Source organism: Lotus japonicus, chromosome 5 (assembly GCF_012489685.1).
Source record: "Lotus japonicus ecotype B-129 chromosome 5, LjGifu_v1.2".
Lineage (NCBI taxonomy): Eukaryota > Viridiplantae > Streptophyta > Magnoliopsida > Fabales > Fabaceae > Lotus > Lotus japonicus.
Window position 1 is genome coordinate 2,570,089 of NC_080045.1, and position 23,709 is coordinate 2,593,797.

The window sequence follows — 23,709 nt, forward strand, 5'->3', positions numbered from 1 at the left end:
GCCTGATTTCATCATTGGTGGTGGGGACTCTTCTTCTTTCTTTCCTTCTATTCTTTACCTAAAAGAGAAATAAGCAGCTTGGCTTATTGATTATTGAAGGAATGAAGAGTGAGTGATTTAAGGTGTTTTTATAGGGAAAACAAGTGAATGTGAGTAAATACTGAACACACCAGTTTCTGAAACGTGGCCCTTAGTGGAGTTGAGCTGCTACTTGGCATGATGAACCAGGCTGATCGTGTCAACTAAGAGCCTCACTGTTGATGTCTCTTGTACACACTTGGCCTTACCATTTTGTATATATATTAACTTAGTAGCCAACTCAATATTGATTTCTCTTTACATTTTTCTTTTTTCTTTTTTCTTTTTTCTTGTTTCCTTTTAGTTTCTTTCTTTTTGTGAAATAATTTAAATGAGACCATGAATTGAATGTAGCATAAAAAAATGAAAGATAAGAAAGTCATATTTCATTTTGCTTTGTTTTTTTCCTAAGAATTAAATGTGGCCATGAATGCAGCATTGAAAAATATATGATAAAGTAGAAACTGTAAAAAGAAATTCAAACCTGTGGGGGAGAGTAAGCGGTTTTTGGATAAATGAGAGTGTTTATTTGAATTTCACTTTATTTTTCTTCATCTTTTAGTTCATTCAGATTTGGATAATGACAGTAGTAGTCATTTACTATTGGGATTTGCGGTGATGTTTGGAGGAAACGGTTGGAGATAACTACGGGCAGTGGTTTCAAAAACTGCTTATAAATGGCATATAACAATGTCACGTGGAAAGAAAACAATCCCAGGTGTTTCCAAGTGCAGGAATTGGGAATCATTAGTCAAATGAAGAGAGTGAAAAAAGGCCAAAATCAAATCCAATGGACTGGGACACTAAAAGTACCCTCACGACACATGTATCAGTTTACCAAAATTAACAAGAATTTTGCACTGCACTGCACTGCACTGCACTACACTAGCTAGTGTCTAGTGTCTTTCTTTCTTTGTTTGTTAAAGGCTAAAAATAGAAAGAAGTGCTTGCTCTAAGCATCAGTTAAGAATATCTCTCGAAACTCTAAATATAAAAGAAGTGTGCAGAACTTCCTCCAAATGCAAACACCTGTAACTAAAAGAAAATCTTATCACCATACTTTGTTTTTAGAGTGATGCATAATTTCCTCCTAAGTATTGGGTAAGTTAGTCATTAGAAAAATAAATATCCTCATAATCTTATTGATCGTGTCAAATGTAAGTTAGTCATTATAGTTAGATGAAATGTCGATAAAATTTAATCTATAAAATCTAACTTGTCCGATATTTGACACAATTAGAAATCGTCTTTTAGAGGTTAATTTGTTTGATGCTTACTTTAAAACTGAGCATTTTAGATAAATTTACAGGTGTCATTCTCATTCTCTCAAGTTCACATGAATTTCAACAACAAAAAATAATGGATTGAAAATGTGTATTTACAAGTGTTTGACAGTTCTCAAATAAAAATAATAATATATAAAAAGAACTCAACTCACTAGCGATGCACGTCATCTAGTACAATAGAGGACTACTGGTACTAGAATATACATAAAACCCCTTGCTCAAACGGTGGATGAAGAAGAGACTAGATAAGGAAGGAGCAACTGAGATATAAGCAGGGTAAATTATTCAATAATTGTATACACACAGAGGCTTTTTTCACTTATATGATAAGAGTACACAGCAATAATGAGTGTTATGCACTTATGCTTCATGGCATATGTACTCCACTTAAATTGCATAAAACAACTAGAGCAGCTCCCTTATCTCCACTAGACAAAACTCAAGCAGTGATTGAGGGTATCAGCAAGGAAAAGTTACAACTGGCTATTTGATCATTTGTCCAATTTGGGGTCCCAAAAGTGTTAGCCATGGTAGTCAAAATCCCGATTTTAATCCCTTAATTTTACGATTATGCGAGTAAATGCACCTACACGATTAAAACCTTTCAGCATAATCCTTTTTTGGCTAAAGCTGACTTTACAGGCGATTAAAATAACATAATAGCACTTTAATCTCAATTATGCGATTAAGCTCAGCTCATACTGGGACTGAGTAAGAAATATTTATGGGTCGTGTTTTATAACTTATGTGCTATAAGTATAACTTTATTCAAGTGTTTGTAATTATTTAAAGTGTTTTCAACTAACACTCCTCTGTTTCTTTTTATGTATATCAATTTTTTTTATTGCTAAACCAATCACAATGAAAGAGTTAGAGTGTGTCTCTAAAAAAGCGCGTCGGTAGCGCTCCTCTTAGGATAAATTGTACATTGTAAATTTGAATCTCCATTCTAAGGTTTATTTCCACTAAATTCCAGGTCTTCTAACCAAGCAAAGACTAGTAAGCATCATTTTACTTCTAGCAGGCAAAACTACCAAAATTGACACTAAATTCCAGGTATATGAAAACGATTAACATGTTGCACAAGGAAATATGGTTGATGTTCACAATATTGACAAGCCATATAATTTATAGCAAAATGAAGAGAAGTAAGACAGCCTTAACAGAGGCCTTTGGAGTACATAATTCAATTTTCAAAAGAGTACATTGTTTTGTTTGTCCTAATAATTTATCTATACGATTAAGACTTCAAATGAGAGAATGTATGTGAACAATTACATCATGTAAGGCATCATTATCCTACAAAATTTACCATGCCAGCATGGAGCTTGCAACCTTAGTAACATAACTTGTAGATATTACATATATCTTTTACAGTTTTATTACAAATGATGTAACTTCATGTCAGATGCTATACGCTTACTTTCTAAAACCAACTAGTAACTTTCTTGGTCTTTATTCTCTGGTAAAGTCAAAATAATATCAGAACCGATTTATGTGCAATTACCAGATATGACAAAGCATAGTATGCAAAACTCATGGTGGCACACTTAAACTATGCTTCATTAGAATCTTTGCACTTCCTTAAAGCCGCCCTTATCTCCTTTAACATCTCCTTAATCCTGATACCCTTTCTGCAAGAAACAATATGAAATTTTGACCCATGCCAATGCCGGTGCTATGAAAAGTAGGATATAAAATGTCTACTCTAACTGTCTGAACTGTAAGAGAAACATTTAAAAGTAATATGGAACAAAATGTCAAGCACTTACAGAACACTAACTCCAACAACAGAGAGAGGAAGTGGATAGTCCTCAAGTGTTCTTTCCTTCTTGTCACTTTCATCGGACAACAATTGAGCTGCAACTTCAGACTGTTCTTTCTGTTCAGAAGCTGCACCATCGTTGCCGATTCTCAGAATTTCTCGGGTCAACAATGGAAGCCTGTCCTTTACCTGAAAAGTAAGTTAAGTGAATACTTTGTTCCCTGACTTAATTTTGACAAATTAGAAGACAATAGGAAAAAGGGTGAGCCAAGGCACAATGGTAAAGTAGCTGCCCTGCACTCTAGCTGTCCATTTGTCCTAGGTCCTAGTAACCAATACAGCACCTCCCCTCCCAGGGTAATGCATTACCTATGAGTCTATGACCTATGATTTTTAAATTATGGTTGCCGTCACACTAGCATTGTGATTCTTGAAATTGCGCGAAATTGCCAATAAATGAGGCTCATGCGGCCGCAACTGTGGTTCCTATGCAGTTGCAGGCACTCGAAGAACCTCTATATTGCAGTTGCAGACTGCAATTAAAATTGTCATTTCACCCTCAATGGTCTCCACAATTACGGGAGCCTTATGCACTAACCCTCCCTTTGTTAGGATCCTAAATATCTAGGTTTAGTTTATTTTAGGAGTTTAAATTTTATTTTAGGAGTTGATCTTTTTATTTTTGTTGGGTTATCTTTTATATTAAGAGTATCTTTAAATTAAGGAGTTATCATTTATTTTTGTTAGTCTATCTTCTTTATTTCTTAGGGGTTAAGTTTATCGTTATTAGGATTAATTATAAATAGGGTTACCCTCATTAGGTTAGAATTCGATCATCATTTGAGTATTGAGTTGTAAAAGGGTTTCACCCTTGGAAGGGATTTTCCCTTGCAAGAAGGTTTACCTTTGTTTATTTTCCAGCATTTATTTTCTAGTATAAATATTAAAAAAAATACAAAAAATTATCCCTTCTCTTCCTTCACATGTGGCTGCCGTTAGGATTTTCAGATCCTAACAAATAAGAACTTAAAAGATAATAACACACAAATACAGGCTGGGAGTAGGAAACCACATACCTCTGGTAGGTCAATCTTATTTAAAACAACAATGTACGGTCGTTCAAGGTACTCAGGATTATACATGCGCAACTCCTGCAAAACAGAATAATCATGGAGAGATCATGAACAAGATTAAAGACTTGAAGAGATAAGGGGGTACACCGTACACATTACAACAAAGATAAGCTGGTATGACCACAGATTACATCCTGCACATGAATCTAACTACATTTATTGCACTACTTAACCTGCTTGTGACTCAAAATCTCAAAGGATAACAAAGGGAGAAGAAACAACAAACAACAGAGCTGTGATCATCGACAACCCAACATCTTAATAAGACTTACAAAAAGATGATTTTTAAGAGAAAACTAATCAGAGCTAAAAATTTCAGTTGTCCAAGTAAACTCCCTACTAATTGTTATTAGATTCGAGCTTTAAGGGCCTTAAATAAACAAACTACAACTTCAAGTAAAGCCTTTTAACCAACAAAAAATTCGAATCTGAATGGAAAAAAATCAATCACAAAAGCCAAAATACATACTTCTCTGACAGTTCTGTAATCATTTATAGGGTCCTCGGTGGCTGCGTCAACAACATGGACCAACAGTCGGGTCCTCCTTAGGTGCCTCAAAAAATTGCGGCCAAGACCCTGAAAGATAAAAGCTTTCATATTTAGCATCTATGTGGTTTATGACTTAAATATATTTTTGCTCCCTAGAAAGATGGTATTTTTAAAAATTAGAACGTATTTTGTATTCAATTTTAATCTCTATTTAACAACAATAGTGAGTTTTCAGTCTTCATCAAGGACTAGAAACATGTTTTTAGAAACATACTATTTTTTTAACATGTAAAAAAAATAAAACCAAAAAAAAAACTCAAATAGGGACTGATTTAAAAAAATGACATATTTTCAGAAACCAAGAACATATCTAAGCCATGATTTAAAATAGTGAGATTCAACAAGGGAAAAAAATTATATAGTGTGTTTTGGTAAACAACTTAATTAAGCGCTTATGACATTAAGCTCTGATCGCATAAGCGCATATTCATAACCTGATTTGAGAAACTTATTGAAATAAACTGAAAATAAGTTATACATATTTGATACCTTTCCCAAGTGAGCACCTTCTATAAGTCCAGGCAAATCTGCCAATGTAGCCTCAGAAGAATACATACCGGCCCCCAAACTGGGATCACCACCAAGGCGTCCAAGATTAGGCATTAAAGTTGTAAAAGGATAATCAGCAATATCAGGTTTTGCAAGTGTAATGGCTGCCAGAAGTGTTGATTTCCCAGCATTTGGAAGTCCCTACAACAAGATTAACTTGAGCTTGAGCAATTGAGTAAAAACATCTGGAGGACCTTCTAAAATGCAGTATTCAGGTATAAATAACTTTTTTACAGTAAGGGCAACAAATTTCACTTGGATTAGAAGTAAGAAAAAGTCAATATATAGTGGACCCTTGCTCGCAAAATCAAAAGAATTATTTCATACAACAAAAACTAAAAGAAGCTTTACTACACCCCACCCCAACATCTTTGACAGTCGTCAATAACTTTTTAAGCTATGGTAAAATCAATATTTCCAGAAATCTTCCATGGCATAGACATATGACACTGAAGTTCATTCACCAACACTCGAGACATAGTTATTATATAGATAGAAGTTGAAGTGTTGAACAAACCATTACTAATTAAATAAGGCATTATGCATAAGATGCAACACTTACAATTAGACCAACGTCTGCAACAACTCGTAGGATCAACTCCAACTTAACTTCCTCCCCAGGTTGACCGTGAACCAAAACCTGTAACAATTTTTAAATGACAATCTTTATCTCAAAGTAAGATAGGAACACAACTTGCTAATACACAGTGGAATCTCATTGCAACTACCTAAATGGAGAACGTTCAAATACAATTCTTTCTGGACTCAAGATAACTTTCAATTTCCTGACAACCCAAAATGAGAATTTATAACTTTAAATCACAGTCCCAAGCTCAGAGTAAACATAGAAACAAATGAGCATGCATTTTAGACGAAAAAATTTGTTTACTGATAATGTATCGCAAAAGTTAAACCAACTTTGATTAAACTGGTACGACGAGAGAAGAGCCCTGTTGATTTAGTCCTTGTATAAGGTATTCAATTTGCAAAGCGAAGATTGTAAGTTGTAAGTATAAAGGGCCACTAATTGTATCTTACCCGGGATAACAAGGGAAATATTCCAGTGCAAACATAAATACTCAATAGACTGTAACTGTACCTTATCAGATTCATCTCGCATCACATTAGTTGTCAAAGCCATCATCTTTTTCCTTTTATTCTGTGGCATTTCTAACAAGCTAATCTGGGCAGACAAAAAGTAAATTAGTTTCAGGTATCAATTACAAAAATAATAACTGAAGGAAAATGTAGGTGCCCTTATCTAAAATATGTGTGCGTGTGTGTGTAAAGTCCTTATTTAAAGAGCCGAAAAATGAAAATTTATTACATGTTTGTAAGAAATCTTTTGGTCTAATTATTCCATTGGTCACAAATCTAAAACAGCATAAATTATCGCATGCCAATGAACAGTCTACCAATGTCTTTATATGGACTAAAAGAGCAAGGCTCATTACTCAATTACCAAAGCAATAGGTTGTGAAATAATTTTAAATATGTATATTACCCCTCCTTGTCCACCCCTTGCAACAATAACTTCATCACCAGGTTGTGCTAGATCAGCTAATGTCTTCCCCCGTTTGCTTTTCACAACTGTACCTGTCACAATTATAAACTTGATAAGGAAGATCAGATTTAGTTCTTTAGAGGGTGTTCACACCAAAATGTTGTTTTCGCAATTTCCTTCACACACAAATTCTGCCATTGGAAGCAAAATCACAATAATGTCACATTTTTTTAGTTGTATTGAAAACATATTGATTCAAAATGAATGAACCAACACCATCCGAGGTGAAATTCAGATTACTTTTTGTTTCATTTTTAGTTGATATTTTCATTTCTGATCATTAAAAGGACATCTAATTTTTGTTTCCAATATATTGTGAAATAAACGGTGAAATCAAGCATGTATGCATAATGGCAAGGACTAACTACAACTTTTGTTGGAAGAAAATAAAGAGGAGGGGAGGGCTTTTAATCAAATTTCCTGATTTGGTCAAAAAATAAAGGAAGTGAGGAGAGTATGTGAAGCATTGCAATTTTTTCTCTCCTTCCCCCTCCACTTCTCTGTTTGAACCAAACACTCTAGATAGATATCAGCAACAACAACAAATTGTCTTCGATAAAATAAAACCAAACACCACCTACACTTCCTGAATTTTCAAGTGTGTCTAATAGCAAAGACTAATAGCATTTCAAAAGCTAAAATCAACTATTTGAAGAAACTTATATGACTAGCTTCTCCCATAATTGATTCTCAGGGAAAATCTATTGATCCAAACATACATGCCATAAATAGGAACTGGAGGAAACTTCAAAATGGGATTTTCATGGCAACATTGTTCAGTTCAAAACACAAGCAGACAGCACAGAACAAACCTAGAGGAACAGCGATACGCAGAGTAGGAGCAGCAAGTCCATCACGCAAGTGCGAGGTCAAGAGTCCCATTGCATCAACATTGCCACCACGCTTCGCGTTAAACCGACCCTTGTTGTGAAACTCCAGCAACGTATCCTTCGACTCATCCGCGTACACAAGCACATCCCCTCCATGGCCACCCAAAGGGAGCACGATGGAACCGTCAAAGTCCCTCTTGAAAGAACTCTTCTTCCAATTCTTCGTCTCCTTCTCCTCTTTCACCTTCTGGTTCAGCACCGCGCCGTGTCCACCGTCTCCGCCGCGAACGGTGATGACTGCGTGGTCGAAATACTTGTGAGGCTCCTTCGCCAACGCTGTGGACGGTGGAGAAGCGTTGTTGGCGCTCGTGACCCTGCATTCTACCACCACAGTTTTGCATTTAGGGTTTGGGAATTCGATTCTGCTACTGTGCGTGACAAACATAAAACGACACCGTTAGATAACAGAGAGAAGAAGCTTGAAGGAAATGAGAGAAGAGTGAGTAGAGTGATGATGGTTGATAATTGTTACCATGGTGGAAGCAATGGAGTGGAGAAGAAGCGAGTTTCCTGTAATTGGATTCTGCAGAATGAGGGTGGAGAAGTCAGAGATACCATTATCCGGAAAAAAGATAATTGAGGAAGAAGAAGATATGACTAGAGTTGAAACTTGGGCTATATTATCTTGAACTATGCCCAACAATGAATTTTCTTTTTTTGGTGGGATTGATTCCAGCATTACACACCCAATTTTATGTTGAAGTGGGTGTCGAGAAACACGCGACCCGAACCCGTTATATCCCGCTTAATCTGTGATCGAGGATTTGGACTGTCTTTCATCGGAGAAACTATTAACATGATCTTAATTGGACGACTCGCATTTTAAGTTGTATTAAGTAACTTGAAATGGTAACTCAAAATGTGAGTCTTAGAAAATAGATGGGATCAAACCGCTTAAATGAGGAATTTCCTATGTATGACGGAAGGGAATTCAAATCCATAAATGTGTTCGGTTAACATCAATTGGACTAATTGAGCAACCTTAGTTCAAAGGATAAGGGGCGTGTGAAAAATAATATTAATGTAAAAATGGAGAAATAATTTGTTACAAAAGAAAAAAAAAACATTACACTAACTCTCTTGGCTGATTTCTCTCAACCTATTTTTATGATGTTTTTTCGTTTTTTTAATAATATTTATTTTGTTCTTTCAAAAAAATTATTTTTGAGAAAACAACATGAAGGCATGTTTTTTACCGTGAAATTTGTGCACAATAATGTTTTGGGCCATATAGCACCTGGAAATGGATTCTTTACCATAAAAAATGTATGCATTCACACGGCCATTGAATCTGAGGCATCAATCTTGACCAAATCTCAATAGTATAGTTTAGATATCGTGAATGTAAGGTATTCCTGACTGGGGGTAACCTAAATTCGTAACTCCATCCAAACATATATAGTTGATGAAAAAAAGGAAAATTTAGGAAATCTCATTCCAATCTTTTTCTATTAAACTCTAATGTACAAAATGTGAAGAAAACTTTCAGAAAAAATATATATTTAATTTAGCGGATAAGCCATTGGCTCCATCACATTCACCACAATGACATGTTGGGGATATGAATCAACTCAAAGGATGACTAGGCATGTCTAAACTATAAAAGTCTCCCTAGAAGGGATGCCCACAAGCAAAAGTTTAAATGACTAGGGAGAATTGAACATTTGACCTCCTACCCATTTGTACCAACCCGCTTGGTTAAATAGAGTTATAGTTGTTGATTAAAGAGTGAAAAAATAGTTATAGTTCTCTTCTCATCAATTTCACCTCCACCCTTTAATAGGAAAATTAGTTTGAGAAGTGAAATATATGATAGATGATATGATGGGATAAGAAGAGAAAGAAAATGAGTTAAAGAGAAAGAGGGGGTGCGAATATATCAAACTTGTAGAAATATAGACGAACTCATGCTTCTTCCCACGCTTAACCAAAACTATAATAGACAAACATTGAATAATTGACACTAACACTATTTAACACTAGTATATGTTTATGGGGCAAGCTCAGTTTTAGGATTTGTTGCATTGGGGGACTATGCTCACATTGTTATGTGATGCTTGTCCTATCGACCTTTTTCTATCTAATAAAAGTTTCTAATTTCTAAAAAAATATCTTCAATAATTGATTCTAAAGTCAATTTTGGGGAGAAGCTTCCCCGCTTCAAAATTGTAAATTTCCACTCGGCACCAATTGCAATCTTCTCCATTTTCATGGAACGCTCCTACTTCAAAACCAGAAAGATCTAGATAGCCCAGTTACCCAGTACAATAATTTTATACATGAATAGCGTTAACTTTACACCAATGATCAAACCATAAATTAATCCTATGTTTGGCAACAAAGGCATAAAAAGTAATCTTGCTTCATACCCCAATTTCAGGTGGATATTTATTTAACTGCTTTCTCATCTTCTCTTAAGAAAATCCTTCAAGGAAAATGGCTGGTGCCCATCCTACAAAGAGTTAATCAAGAAATCATAACTTGAACTTGTGGACAATAGAGCAGTTACATCTCTTTTCGCACTTGTGAGTGCTTGCTTACATGCTCTCACTCGAAAAATAGATAAGCGATCAAATAGTTTCTCAGATATACAGAAATTTGTGAGAATCTAAAATGCATATGCCATGAAAAATCAGCCAACATAATGCAGCCATCAAACCCAGAAAATGATAAAGGAATATTATAAATTGCCTATTACCTTTCCAGCCTCCTGACTTAAGCACTGTCTAACTACTGTCGTCTGCTGTATCAGCCTCTCCATTGCTGTGTGGCTGGGAAGGTTAAAGTATGCTGAAAATCACCAACATGAACAAAAAAAACTTATAATTTCACACAGGTAGAACAAAGTAGGGAGATTTGCAATAAGGATTATATTAATATGCACTACGCAAGGAGTATGGTCGAGTTAACCTACCAAGAATAGCTCGATTCAATCTATCTGCAACCTGTTGACGATACTCTGGGCTAAGCAAATGAAACACTGGGGATTTCTCTGGCTCCTGATAAGCAAGAAGGGCCATAAAATCCTGCAAAACGGCCAGCTTCATATTTACTTCAACCTTAACAACACACCACAAATGCATAAACTGAATTATGTAAAAGGCAGACATACTTCAAGGTTTTGCATATATTTTTGCTCCTTTCCAAAAGGGCTCAACTTGGTCTGAGCAAATTCCAAAGCTTCTGTGCTGCCAATATCATGAGATTCTATTAAAACAAAGAAGTTTGAAGCATGTTCTCTTGGAGAAAAAATTTAATCTTATCTCACCATTTCCTAGAGCGGACAAGCTCTACAAAATGAAGGCTTAGAAGATCAAACAGCAAATCCTTATTGTTTTCTAGAATATCCTTTGCCAGCTGTTCTGTTAGCTCAATAGCCTTAAGTGCATTTCTCTCCAGTGCATAGTGAAAGATTTCTGAAGAAATAAAATTTACTGTCAAGGAGGCATTGCTAACAAATAACCTTATAGATAAATAGGAGCATTCCACAGCATAGACTTCTATAAAAGTGCAGAGGAGGGAAGGAAATATTCAAGAGAAGGAAACTTGAAATCTTAATTCAAAGGTATGAAAGAAAAAAGCATCTGCATCTGTGACAAAAAATCAGAAAAAATTGGCAAAAAGAGCAGAAGTTTCAAGTGGCATTAAAAGGAAAAAGTGATTCAGCATCCTTTAGATTGGAGGCCCAGTAATCTAATATCCATGTTTGATACAATACAAAAGAAATGCAGCATTGATTATTAAGAAAATTTGAAGTACTCGAGCAAATAAATGATAGTCACACCACAAATGTACAAGTCCGTTTACACTGAAAGACAACTATTGAAAAATAATAGGTAAATGCTGTTCTATTTTATTCCTCAGCCAAAGGCTGGTATTTATAGAGAGGATACAATTATTACTCCTTGAATTAAGGAGAGAATTACTACTCCTTGAATTAAGGAGAAAATTATTACATATAAAAAAGTCAATAATAGAATCTCTAGAATTGACTGGAAAACAATAAATACTGATATATTTTCCAACACCCCCCCTCAAGTTGGTGCATAGATATCTATCATGCCCAACTTGCCTATCAAATGCTCAAAGGTAGGTCTTGCCAAGCTCTTGGTCAGGATATCCGCAGTTTGCTGACTCGAAGTCACAAAAGGTAGACATATGATTCCAGCATCTAACTTCTCCTTTATGAAATGTCGATCAATCTCAATATGCTTGGTTCTGTCATGTTGAACTGGGTTATGAGCTATGCTAATAGCAGCTTTACTGTCGGAGTATAATTTCAATGGAAGCTCAATTTTCATCTTAAGTTCTTCTAGGACTCTATGAATCCATAATCCTTCACAAATACCTTGAGCCATAGCTCTAAACTCAGCTTCTGCACTACTTCTTGCCACAACTCCTTGTTTCTTGCTCCTCCATGTCACAAGATTACCCCAAACATAGGTACAATATCCAGAGGTTGATCTTCTATCTGTGACTGAGCCTGCCCAATCAGCATCGGTGAAGATAGACACATTTCTTTCACTAGTCTTCTTAAAAAATAAGCCTTTTCCGGGATTTCCCTTCAAATATCTCAGTATCCTATAGACTGCCTCAAGATGTTCCTCAAAAGGAGAATGCATGAACTGACTCACTGCACTAACTGAGAAAGCAATATCAGGTCGAGTGTGTGACAAATAAATCAGTTTCCCAACCAATCTTTGGTATCTTCCAGTATCAACGGGAACACTACCTTCTTCCCAAAGTTTAGCATTAGGATCCATAGGGGTATCTGCTGGACGACATCCACTCATTCCTGTTTCTTTCAATAAGTCTAGAATGTATTTCTGCTGTGAAACCACAATACCATTCTTTGATCGAGCAACCTCCATTCCAAGAAAATATCTCATGGGTCCTAAGTCCTTGATTTCAAAGTCTACTGCTAATTTCTCTTTTACTCTTGCCATTTCAACTGTATCATCTCCAGTAAGGACAATATCATCAACATAAACAATCAGGGCAGCAACTTTCCCATCATGGGAGAATTTTGTGAATAAGGTGTGGTCAGCCTGTCCTTGAGTGTACCCTTGTTTCTTCATGGACTGAGTGAATTTTTCAAACCAAGCTCTAGGGGACTGCTTTAATCCATACAAAGACCTATTTAGTTTGCATACATTTGATCCAAATTTGCTTTCAAAGCCAGGAGGAATCTCCATATATACTTCTTCTTCTAGATCACCATTAAGAAACGCATTCTTAACATCCAATTGATGTAGGGGCCAATCCAGGTTGGCAGCAAGAGATAAGAGAATTCGGACAGTGTTCAATTTTGCAACAGGAGCAAATGTCTCTGAGTAGTCTATACCATAGGTCTGAGTAAAGCCCTTCGCCACCAAGCGAGCCTTGTACCTTTCAATTGACCCATCTGAATTATACTTCACAGTAAACACCCATTTGCATCCAACTGTCTTCTTGCCATCTGGTAGTGTCATAACACTCCAAGTTTTGTTCTTTTCAAGAGCTGTCATCTCCTCAAGTACAGCTTCCCTCCACTTTGGAATTTCTAGAGCAACCTGGACATTTTTTGGAATTTCTACACTAGACAATTTTGAGGTGAAGGCAGACAGAGATGAAGACAAATTTGAATATGATATAAAATTGGAAATAGGGTGTTTAGTGCAAGATCTAACAGGTTTTCTAATGGCAACAGGATCATCTATATCAGGATACAAAATACGACTCTCAGAAACAGAGATAGACTTACCTTTCATTTTCTTAGGAGGTTGATCATTCCCCGGTTCAGATTCCTGACAGTGTTGAGATGTGGACTCATTCCTTTCTTTGTGGTGCTTTTTCACATAAACCTTCCCTTTCCAAGTCCTGTTTCCTACTTCAAATCTGTTCTCTTTAAGTGACTCATTATTTTGTGGCATTTTAATTAGATCATCATCATCCCTATTGTCAAGATTCTCATTGGTTTCTTCATGAGAAAATGTAGGCTCTGATTCCTCAAGTTCCTTACTCATAACAGGAGTAGGATCAGATAGAGTATCTTGGCCATTTTCTGTTGGTGCAGAACTATAAGTCTTAGAGCTTTGTGGTACAGGCAAAGATAATTTATTTAAAAAACTCATGTCCTCAATTTGAAACGAGTCTTCCTTTATATCCCCCCCTTGAAGATGAGTGTCATTAAAAAAAGGTTTATTTTCAAAAAACGTAACGTCCATAGTGACAAACATTTTCTTGTTTTTTGGATCAAAACATTTATACCCCTTTTGGGTTGGGGAGTATCCAACAAAAACACATTTTATAGCACGTGGTTCAAGTTTTCCAACATTTTTATGTTCATGAACAAAGGCTATGCAACCAAAGATTTTTAATGTCAAATCAGTTGAAACACGAGTACTAGGAAAACATTCTTTGAAAGTATTAATTGGAGTTTGGAAATTGAGAACTTTGGAGGGCATTCTATTAATTAAATATGCCGCTGTTAAAACAGCTTCGCCCCACAAATAGTTTGGTACTTTACTTGAGAAAAGTAATGCTCTAGCAACCTCCAATAAATGTCTATTTTTTCTTTCAGCAACTCCATTTTGTTGAGGAGTATTAGGACATGAACTTTGATGTACAATCCCATTTTTTAGGAAAAAATCATCCAAAATAGTGTTAAAATATTCTTTGCCATTATCACTTCTAAAGACTTGAATATTTGTTTGATATTGGTTCTGCACCATTGTACAAAAATCCTTTACAGCCCGACAAACATCTGATTTCCCCTTTAACAAGTACACCCAACATACTCTTGAATGGTCATCTATAAATGTGATGAACCATTTTTTAAGAGAAAGTGTACTTGTACGGTTAGGGCCCCAAACATCACTGTGAACAATAGAAAAAGGTTTTGATGGTTTATATGGCTGTATTGGAAATTGGGAACGATGATGCTTTGCAAACTCACATGCTTCACATTTAAGCAAAGAAAGGTTCTTATTATAAAATAACTTAGGAAACAAGTGTTTTAAGTAATGAAAACTAGGATGACCTAATCGTAAATGCCATAACATAACGTTGTCATCATTATTATTCAAAACAAAAAAGGATTCAAAGCAGGAACTTATTGTTTTTGGAGGTAGTTGTGATGCAGATCCAATGTCAAGGTAGTAGAGTCCTCCACTCTCCTTAGCACTGCCAATCATCTTCCCCGAGTTCAAATCCTGAAAGACACAGTGAGAACGGAAAAAATTGGTTTGACAATTTATATCTCGGGTTAATTTACTAACAGACATTAAATTACAGGATAAGTTTGGAACATGAAGGACATCGTTAAGAGTTAACACTGGAGACAACACAACTGACCCTTTACCTGCAATGGCTGAAAAAGAGCCATCTGCAATTTTTATTTTTTGATTACCTGCACATGGACTATATGAAGAAAACAAGGTGGATTCACTTGTCATGTGATCCGAGGCACCTGAATCTAATATCCAAGTATGACTGGGACTGACACTAAGACATGCAGAATTACCTTTTGTTGCTATAGAGCAAGAAGGGGTTGAAGACTCGAGGAGTTTGAGCAGTTTGTCTAGTTGTTCCGTAGTGAGCGGAAGCTGAGTCGAAGAGGATTGCTGCCCTTGATCAGAATTACTTGCTTGAAATGCACGACGACCTTTCTTCTTCCAGCTAGGAGGTTTTCCTATGAGCTTCCAACAATTTTCACGTGTGTGCCATTCGCGCTTGCAGTGATCGCACCAAGGAACTTTTTCTGACCTTTTTCCCTCGCCGAGGTTCCTAGTAGCCAGAGCAGAGCCTTCAGATTCAGAACTTCGTGGTGTCTTGCCCATCATAATTCCTTGTCGTGCCTCCTCCCTTCTGATTTCTGCAAAAGTTTCACGAAGAGTTGGCAATGGTATTTTTCCTAAAACTCGACCCCTTACCTCATCAAGGTCTGTATTTAGCCCAGCAAGAAACATGAAGACACGATCATTTTCTTGCCTCTTGAGAAACAGAACACTATCTTCTGTACACCTCCAATTGTCATCATAACAGAGATCTAATTCTTGCCACAGGGTCAACAACTCATTGTAATAAGCAGTTACACTCCTGTCACCTTGTTTAGCCTGCCATAACTTTGATTTTAAACCAAAAATTTGGGAGGAGTTTTGAATATCAGAGTATGTTTCCTTAACAGCTTCCCACACATCCTTTGCAGAAGGCAAAAACATGTAAGGCTTACCTATTCCAGTTTCCATAGAGCTTACCAACCAAGCAATAATCAAGGAGTTTTCAGATTTCCATTGTTTGTAACGAGGGTCTCCGCTTGTTGGTTCAGCTACTGCTCCTGTTAAAAAACCAAGCTTCCCTTTGCTATCCAATACCAAGCGAACGGTTTGGGCCCATTCATTATAGTTCTTCCCATTCATCTTAGGAATATTGACCTTGAGGGAGTATGAGGAACCCTCTTGGTCATTGCAACCTATATTGACATTACTGTCACCATAAACACTGTTGTTTCTGTTTTCATTGTTGCCGTCATTACCGCCACTGTTTGTGACGAACTTTGGTGTGCCATCTCCACGACCACCACCATTACCGCGGCCACCGCCGTCTCCTTTGCCACCGCCATCACCGCTGTTGACGCCCGAGTCAAGTGATTGTTCGCCGTGGTTGGCTGTGGATCCGGTGTAGGCCTCTGCTATGGAGGGCCACCTATTGCGACCTGCCATAGGAGGCTAAATGGGTATGTGAAACGGGTCGGGGAAGGAAATAGGTTGATCAGACTAGCTGTGGAAAGCTCTACAGTAGAAGTCCCAACCTAGGGCTCTTGATACCATGTCAAATAACCACTTAACCCAAAAGCTTAAGCTCTTGGGTAAGGGCCACTTTAATGGTTTTATATTATATTCTAACACGCCCCCTCACGCAAGAGCCCTTTGGGCTTGAAGCGTGGATAAATGCACAGGCCCACCTACCATGTGCTTAATTAAATTCCACTTTTTAATTAGAAAGTGAGGGGAGCAAGGATCGAACTCTAGACCTCTCGGTCATAGAGACTCTGATACCATATTGAAAAATAATAGGTAAATGCTGTTCTATTTTATTCCTCAGCCAAAGGCTGGTATTTATAGAGAGGATACAATTATTACTCCTTGAATTAAGGAGAGAATTACTACTCCTTGAATTAAGGAGAAAATTATTACATATAAAAAAGTCAATAATAGAATCTCTAGAATTGACTGGAAAACAATAAATACTGATATATTTTCCAACAACAACAATATACCTACTTTTTCTTTTCTCCATGTTTTCCAAATAATCTGCAGGCTTCTTAATCCCAGTGCATGAAATGAATGATTCCACTGACTCTTCATAGCAATTATGTATAAGATATGACAGAACAATATTGGGGATGTCTTTTTCATTAATAGCCTGTAAATACATTCACACACATGTAGTCAAAATATGGAAGGAGCTTAGTTACTAAAGCTATGACAAGAGAATAAAAGTAACCAGGAAATTCTGATAGTAACCATATATCCAACAGCTCTGTTGGGATTAGCGATTCTGCATGAGCCCAATCTCAGTTATTTTTAACCTCTAAAAAACAGAAAAAACTTCAAAAATCAGACCTAAAAAGGAAATGCTTGACATAGTTATCGATAGCGTGCGATAGCGCCGTCGCGTAGCGTAGCGGACCCCTGCCGCGATGGGATCGCGGCCACGAAATCCCGCTATTCGCGGCCAATAGCGGCCTTCCCTTGTATGGGATTTCATTTTTGAAATCATTTTATGTCACATAGGCAATGTTGTTAAAATTACTATCTTGATGGTGAGATTGATCTCAGATCCAAGGACTGCTTCAAATGTAGGATTGGAACTGTAGGATCGCATGCAAGATCGTAATCTTACGGGTAAAATTGTGGATTGAGGATCCGTCTAATCACGATCTTAGGGGTAAGGCCCAATCTCTCAATCACTGTTATTCCTGGTTTGGCTTCGCAACTTCGAAGCTCATCAACCTTCCTTCTGCACACAGCAAGTTCAAACCCTCTGAGATCCTGCTCTGTGTGTTTTGGACATCTGGTGGTTTTAGGTTCAGGGGCTTTATTCTGTGTTTGGATGGTTATGTAATTTTTAATTACTTATTGTTCTGTTCAACTTTAATTATGTGATTAAGTGCGTCCGTTACCTATTTTCGACTTTAATTATGTCATTTGGAGATCATTTTCCTTGTCTATGTGATTTTCTATGTATATGTTAGGTATAATTTTGCATGTCTAGTAGCTTACTATCGGGCCTACGATCGTAAAATTCTACGATCTTTCACCCGCCCCCCTCCCAATTAAAGGTCCATGTCTTGACAACATTGACAGAAGTAAGCAAAAAAAATGGACCCCCGGTAACAACAAAGCCTAATTACCTTGAGTTCCTAGAAATTGAAAAAATAACAAGAGTTTATTTCTCTATGATAATGACATCTTGCAAACATGATATTTACATCATAGAAGAACATTTATCCATGGACCATACCCGCCGCATTCAATCAGCAATACCATCACAACACCCAAAATATGCGTCTAAAACGCATTAAATAATATAAATCCTAGCAAGAGTAAAAAAAAGGTAACATACAGTATAACAAGGCAGAGTGGCTGTACAAGAATGCACAAGCAATTAAGAAATCATAATTTCACTGAATTTCAGACACATGAACCACAATCAATTCATCAAATAAACTAGAAGTGCAACTAAATACTCGAATCAAGGCATTCTAGGGCACGAAAATTGGAACCCTATTATCACAGAACGAGTAAGCGAGAGAGAAAAACAAATTGAAATTGAACAAAATGCAGTGATATGATGACATTGATAGAGTAACAAACACCGTCGAATAAGCAAGTAAATTTACAGCAAAAGGAACAGTGGTTTGTAAAAGAGTGAAAGAGAAGAATCGAAGTGAAGCGCAAATGGGTAAACATGAGAGAAGAAGAAGTAAGGAACATACGATCTTCTCGTATTGACGAGGATCAGGTTCCATGGTTGTCAATGTCAGGTGTGGATTGGGATTGGGATCCTCTGAGGAGCAAAGGCGAATGAAAATGTAAGAAGCAGTGACTGAACACACACAAGAAGAAGATAAAAAAAATAAGAAGGGGGTTTTATTATATGGTGGTTACGTCTTACGTGTATCCCTCAATGTCTCAAACAATGATGGGCTTCAATTGTGTTTAGTCTTTGATGTAATTATTCTTTCATAATAAATTCATCATGTCACCATGAATGAAGCAATTAGCAAATATTGTAGGTTGGTTTAAAAAAAAAACAATATTGTAGGTTCAAATAATGCAATATGAAATCATCTCAATCTTGTTAGATGATCGATCCTTCCTCTATTTCTAATTAATGAATTATTCAGTTTTTTTTAACGTATGAATTAAAAAAACGTTTTAGTTTTAAAAACTGTTTTTGAAAATAGTTCTCAATATATATTAGTTTTTAAAACTAAATTATCAAAATAGTTAAAAGATATTTTTTGTTTTTAAACTAAAAGTAGTATTTCCAAATAATCTCCTTTCAGCTTTCTTTTAAAATAATAATTTTTTGAAATGATGAAACAAACATTTTTTTTTGAAACATAGATGAAACAAACATAAAAATGAAAAAATGTGATTTTTTCTAAAAAAAAATGTTGAAACAAATGCACCCTAAAGTAGTTTTTCCAAATAATCTCTTTCAATTTTTTAAAATAAAGATTTTTTGAAAAGCTGAAACAAACATAAAAATGGAAAAAAAATTGATTTTTCGAAAAAAAAGTTGAAGCAAATGCACCCTAAAATAGATTTTTCAAATAGTCTGCTTTTAGTTTTTTTTAAATAATGATTTTTTGAAAAGCTGAAACAAACACAAAAATGATTTTTAATTGAAAAAAGTGATTTTTTAAAAATAAGCTGAAACAAACACGCTCTAAAGTAGTTTTTCCAAAATCCGTTTTCAGCTTTATTAAAATAATGATTTTTTGAAAAGCTTAAACAAACATAAAAATGATTTCTTAAATGAAAAGTGATTTTTCTAAATATAACCTTAAACAAATGGACTCAAATTGGCTCTTTTGTCATTACTTAAAAAATAATTTTTACTGTTGAAAAAATAATTGATTTTACTTTAAGTTATTTTGAAAAGTATAAATTTATTTAAGTTTCTCAACAAATATAATAAGAATTTCTCACTTTTGGACAGTGCCTTCTTTCCAAGCGCTGTGGATGTCGCTCCTGCAGGAGCAGCAACCCGAGGTGGTAGCGTTGGCTCAGACGTTGATATATCAGATTTGGGAGGTGAGGAACAGGGTTGTGTTTCGTCATGGCAGGATGGTGGTTTCAGAGGTTCTTGACCGCGTCAAGGGGATGGTAACAACATGTCCTACCAGAGTCCGTGAGGGGGCACCGACGAGTATGGCTGTGTGGCGGAGACCTCCAGAGCGAGTTGTCAAGCTGAATTTTGATGCTTCTTTTAGGGACGGCAAGGTGGCTGGCTTGGGTATGATAGCACGTAACCATCAGGGGGACATCATGGCAGCAGCTACCTCCTATCCGGTGCCCATTTTTTCATCTCTTTTGGCGGAGGCGTGTGGATTGAGGTGGACGATGCAGTTGGCGACTGAGCTTGGCTTTAGGCGAGTTTGTTTAGAGACAGATTGTCTCCAGTTATTCCAGTGGTGGCAGAAGGAGGCCGTGGGTCGATCCTATTTAGATAATATTATTAGAGATTGTCGTTCTTATGTTTCGTTTTTTGATTTATTTTCATTGTCTTTTGTTAGACGTTCTGGTAACGCAGTAGCAGACTTTTTGGCCAGGAATGCTTCTACCTATGCGGATTGTGTATGGGTGGAAGAAGCCCCTGATGCCGTTATTGGCTTGATAAACTTGGATGTAATTGCTTCAAGGCCGTCTGGCCCTTAATAATATTCATGTTTAGTTTCAAAAAAAAAAAAAAAGAAGTGATCTTAAACTGTCTGGATATAATTTCAAATATATATGAAGGGCATTTTTGTCCATGTAAATTTTCCGAGGGTGTTCCGTTCTGTTCCCTTTTGTTCCACCATTTTTCACGGAACCAGATTGGTATGTTTCAGGAGCTTTTTGTCATGTTCTTTTTCATCTTAAAAGCACAACAAACATAGAACGAAACTCATATATCATGTTCTGTTCCCTTCACATTTGTCTACCAAACGCTACCAGAGTGAATTTGTCTTGCTGAATCAAGAGTCTAGCCTTTTATAGTGAGGTTAAACTCTAATCTAAGTTATTACATCATGAGTCTTATAATTGTCTAATAAGCCTCATGCTTGGTTTGGCTCAAACCCATACTCTTGTCGTGTTCCTAAAGGGGGCTCACATCGTTATCCAAAGACCCCCAACTGGGGTGCCAACTGCAGGACGTGTCGCTCTAATCAGTCAACATGCTCACACGACACCAAGTTCGAAGAGCATAGAGCGAAATGCGTTTCTATCGAAGCTTGCCAAGTTTCCCTCACCGGTCCATTTGTATAACTTGGCTGCGAATAATTGTACGTACGTGTAAACAGAATTTGTACTTTTTGTAAAAGAAAATAGAATGAATACTCAGAATAAAATTGAAATCCCTATATATATAATATACGTGGGCATAACGCCGTGGCACCGTCCAGCACTCCAGCGTCCGAATCAAGACGTATGAGAATGTGTCACTAATGAACGTGGACAAACATAACTGTATAATGGGTATTACGCGTTACCTGATTTTTATATAACGTATTTTAAAATGTCCCAAATATTAATGGTTTTCACGTCAAATTCCACTTCATACGTGATTCATAGTCCAGTATTTATTTCATTGATAAATTATTTTAAACTAGTGTTTTTTTACCCGCGCGTTGCACGGGGAATATGTCTATTGTATTTGATACATCGATTCATATTTTAAATTATAAATATTTAAGATGCTAAGAATGTAAGAATAATCATAATAAAGATGTAGATATTTAAAGAGCACAAATTTTGAAAAACACAGAAGTTAATAAACCAAAAGCTTTAATTTTTGCATATGTGAGGTATAACTGAATTTTGTTTGTGAAGATGTATACTCGTGTTGCATAAAGGGTAATGCTTTTGTGTTTTAGATATATAACAATACATAAATATATAATTATTTTTTAAATTATTAAAAATACACTTAAGTTATAGAAAATGAATTTTTTTTTTTTAACTCGTACAAATTTTCATTTTCATGTAAAATGTTTCTCCCCGTGAGATCTCGTAACTCTAATTTGTTAGCACTAATAAATTCATGTCATAATTTTATAGTACATATGTATTAATATTTTGTATTCCTCTTACTTTTCTTATTATCAAATTATTATAGTTATATACTTATATAAATATACACTCTTAAAATTTTGAAAATAATACTAAAGTTAATTATATTAAATTTATTCTATTAAAATAATATCAATTAATTAATTTAGAATATAATGATTGTATAAAAAAAGTATAATGATACTTTTTATATAAAACAAAATCTCACGTAGATAGCATTATAGTACTTTAAAATTAAAACATACAATTGAAAATTATACACAAATACAAACAACAACCACTTTTAGGTTTCATAGCAGACTTAAATGCAAATCATCTTACTCAATGGATTCTCATTTATCAGAGAAACAAAATCTTATAAATTTCATAAATCAATATAGAAGGGGAAATTCTAGTGTTTTTTTACCCGCGCGTTGCACGGGGAATATGTCTATCGTATTTGATACATCAGTCAATTATTTGATTATTTAAAATATATTAAACAACATATGAAATAGAAGGGTCTCAAATGCTAAGCAAAGTGGACCAAAAGACTTGTCATCTAAGCCTGATTGAGATCAAGATGACATCGTTTCACATTCTTCATGAACATGAAAACAATGACACAAATAATAGATATAAGGAATCACCAATAAAGCAAACGATAAACACATATTATGGAAAAAAAAGGATGTGATAGTAATACTAATCAGGATTGTAAAAGATAAATCATAAAGTATGACATCATTTTGTGTTTATACCAAGTCATCCAAGTTTGAGTCAATATTGCAAGGTACCTACAAAATTTATGAAATATATCGGAATTTTTTTTGGTTTGTTTGCTCTGTCCTGTTTTCTTTCCGGCACTTTCTAGGTTTTCCTATCTTTATGTCTTTGGGTTTCTTCTATTTGGTTTTTGTCTGGCTCGATCTTTGGGTGTACTTTCGGGTTTTTTCCGCCGGTGTTGGTTGGTTTGTATTTCCTGCTTAAGAGTTTGCTCTCAAGCCTTTTGATATTTTATATATATATATATATATATATATATATATATATATATATATATATATTTATCTTTCAAAAAAAAAGTTTGACTTTTTTATTAGTAGTTTGTCAACACTACTTTAGTTGCATATAATAATAAAATGTGTAAGAAATATATATTGATTCGTTTACTTGAAATTTGTCTTCTAAAGGAGAAGAGTCGAAATATATAGGGAGTTTATGATGTTTTATAGTATATCAAGTAACAATTTTGTGTCTAAGGGTGACGACTGTCCTATTACCACAACGTGATTCCACCCTTAGTACATTCATTTAAAAATTATTCTTTTTTTGAAAATGGAAGAAATAGCACGTGATTCTTTTTCAAAAAATTCAACGTGTCAATACATTAGATAACAACTGTGATTCTGTTACATATTTAATTTTAAAAAAAAGTGATTATTAAACAATAGATGAAATATAAGAGTCTGAAATGCTAAGGAAAGTGGACAAAAAAGAATCACCAATAAAGTAGATGATAAATACATATTAATCATGGAAAAAAAAGAACGTGATAGTAGCACAAATCTGAATTGTGAAAGATAAA

At 35.5% G+C, this 23,709-nt stretch overlaps 3 protein-coding genes across 5 annotated transcripts; 1 reads left to right on the top strand and 2 right to left on the bottom strand.

Moving 5' to 3' along the window:
* Nucleotides 1-2,503: 2,503 nt before the first annotated feature.
* On the bottom strand, nt 2,504-8,474 carry LOC130721095 (probable GTP-binding protein OBGC2). Of its 3 annotated transcripts, none has more exons than XM_057571828.1 (10): nt 8,288-8,474; nt 7,738-8,180; nt 6,866-6,957; nt 6,461-6,544; nt 5,924-6,001; nt 5,302-5,502; nt 4,732-4,839; nt 4,206-4,280; nt 3,137-3,318; nt 2,504-2,998 (listed from the first exon to the last, which is right to left on the bottom strand). In XM_057571828.1, the coding sequence occupies exons 1-10, from the start codon at nt 8,371-8,373 to the stop codon at nt 2,920-2,922; spliced, it is 1,428 nt and encodes a 475-aa protein (XP_057427811.1). In that variant the 5' UTR covers nt 8,374-8,474; the 3' UTR covers nt 2,504-2,919. The 3 variants fall into 3 exon arrangements, with proteins under 3 accessions (XP_057427811.1, XP_057427812.1, XP_057427810.1); XM_057571829.1 differs by having other exon boundaries at nt 6,866-6,951; nt 7,738-8,183; XM_057571827.1 differs by having other exon boundaries at nt 7,738-8,183; nt 8,288-8,472.
* Nucleotides 8,475-9,936: 1,462 nt separating this feature from the next.
* On the bottom strand, nt 9,937-18,947 carry LOC130721097 (uncharacterized). The gene is made up of 7 exons (XM_057571830.1): nt 18,797-18,947; nt 17,079-17,220; nt 11,084-11,231; nt 10,928-11,003; nt 10,730-10,841; nt 10,514-10,605; nt 9,937-10,267 (listed from the first exon to the last, which is right to left on the bottom strand). The coding sequence occupies exons 1-7, from the start codon at nt 18,827-18,829 to the stop codon at nt 10,220-10,222; spliced, it is 651 nt and encodes a 216-aa protein (XP_057427813.1). The 5' UTR covers nt 18,830-18,947; the 3' UTR covers nt 9,937-10,219.
* A 1,104-nt stretch (nt 18,948-20,051) lies between these two features.
* Nucleotides 20,052-20,747, top strand: LOC130717403 (uncharacterized). Its single transcript, XM_057567623.1, has one exon. It carries the CDS (start codon nt 20,052-20,054, stop codon nt 20,745-20,747), a length of 696 nt encoding a protein of 231 aa, XP_057423606.1.
* Nucleotides 20,748-23,709: the final 2,962 nt, after the last annotated feature.

What these genes read in the sequence shown, in the direction of transcription:
- LOC130721095 (XM_057571827.1), bottom strand. Translation starts at nt 8,373, where the DNA reads ATGGTATCTCTGACTTCTCCACCCTCATTCTGCAGAATCCAATTACAG. An exon ending in ACTCCATTGCTTCCACCATG is followed by an intron (nt 8,184 to 8,287) that starts GTAACAATTATC and finishes TGTCACGCACAG; the next exon opens with TAGCAGAATCGAATTCCCAA. An exon ending in GCGTATCGCTGTTCCTCTAG is followed by an intron (nt 6,958 to 7,737) that starts GTTTGTTCTGTG and finishes TAATTGTGACAG; the next exon opens with GTACAGTTGTGAAAAGCAAA.
- LOC130721097 (XM_057571830.1), bottom strand. Translation starts at nt 18,829, where the DNA reads ATGGAACCTGATCCTCGTCAATACGAGAAGATC. An exon ending in CTTGTCCGCTCTAGGAAATG is followed by an intron (nt 11,004 to 11,083) that starts GTGAGATAAGAT and finishes TGATATTGGCAG; the next exon opens with CACAGAAGCTTTGGAATTTG. An exon ending in ATTGAATCGAGCTATTCTTG is followed by an intron (nt 10,606 to 10,729) that starts GTAGGTTAACTC and finishes GGTGATTTTCAG; the next exon opens with CATACTTTAACCTTCCCAGC.
- LOC130717403 (XM_057567623.1), top strand. Translation starts at nt 20,052, where the DNA reads ATGTCGCTCCTGCAGGAGCAGCAACCCGAGGTGGTAGCGTTGGCTCAG.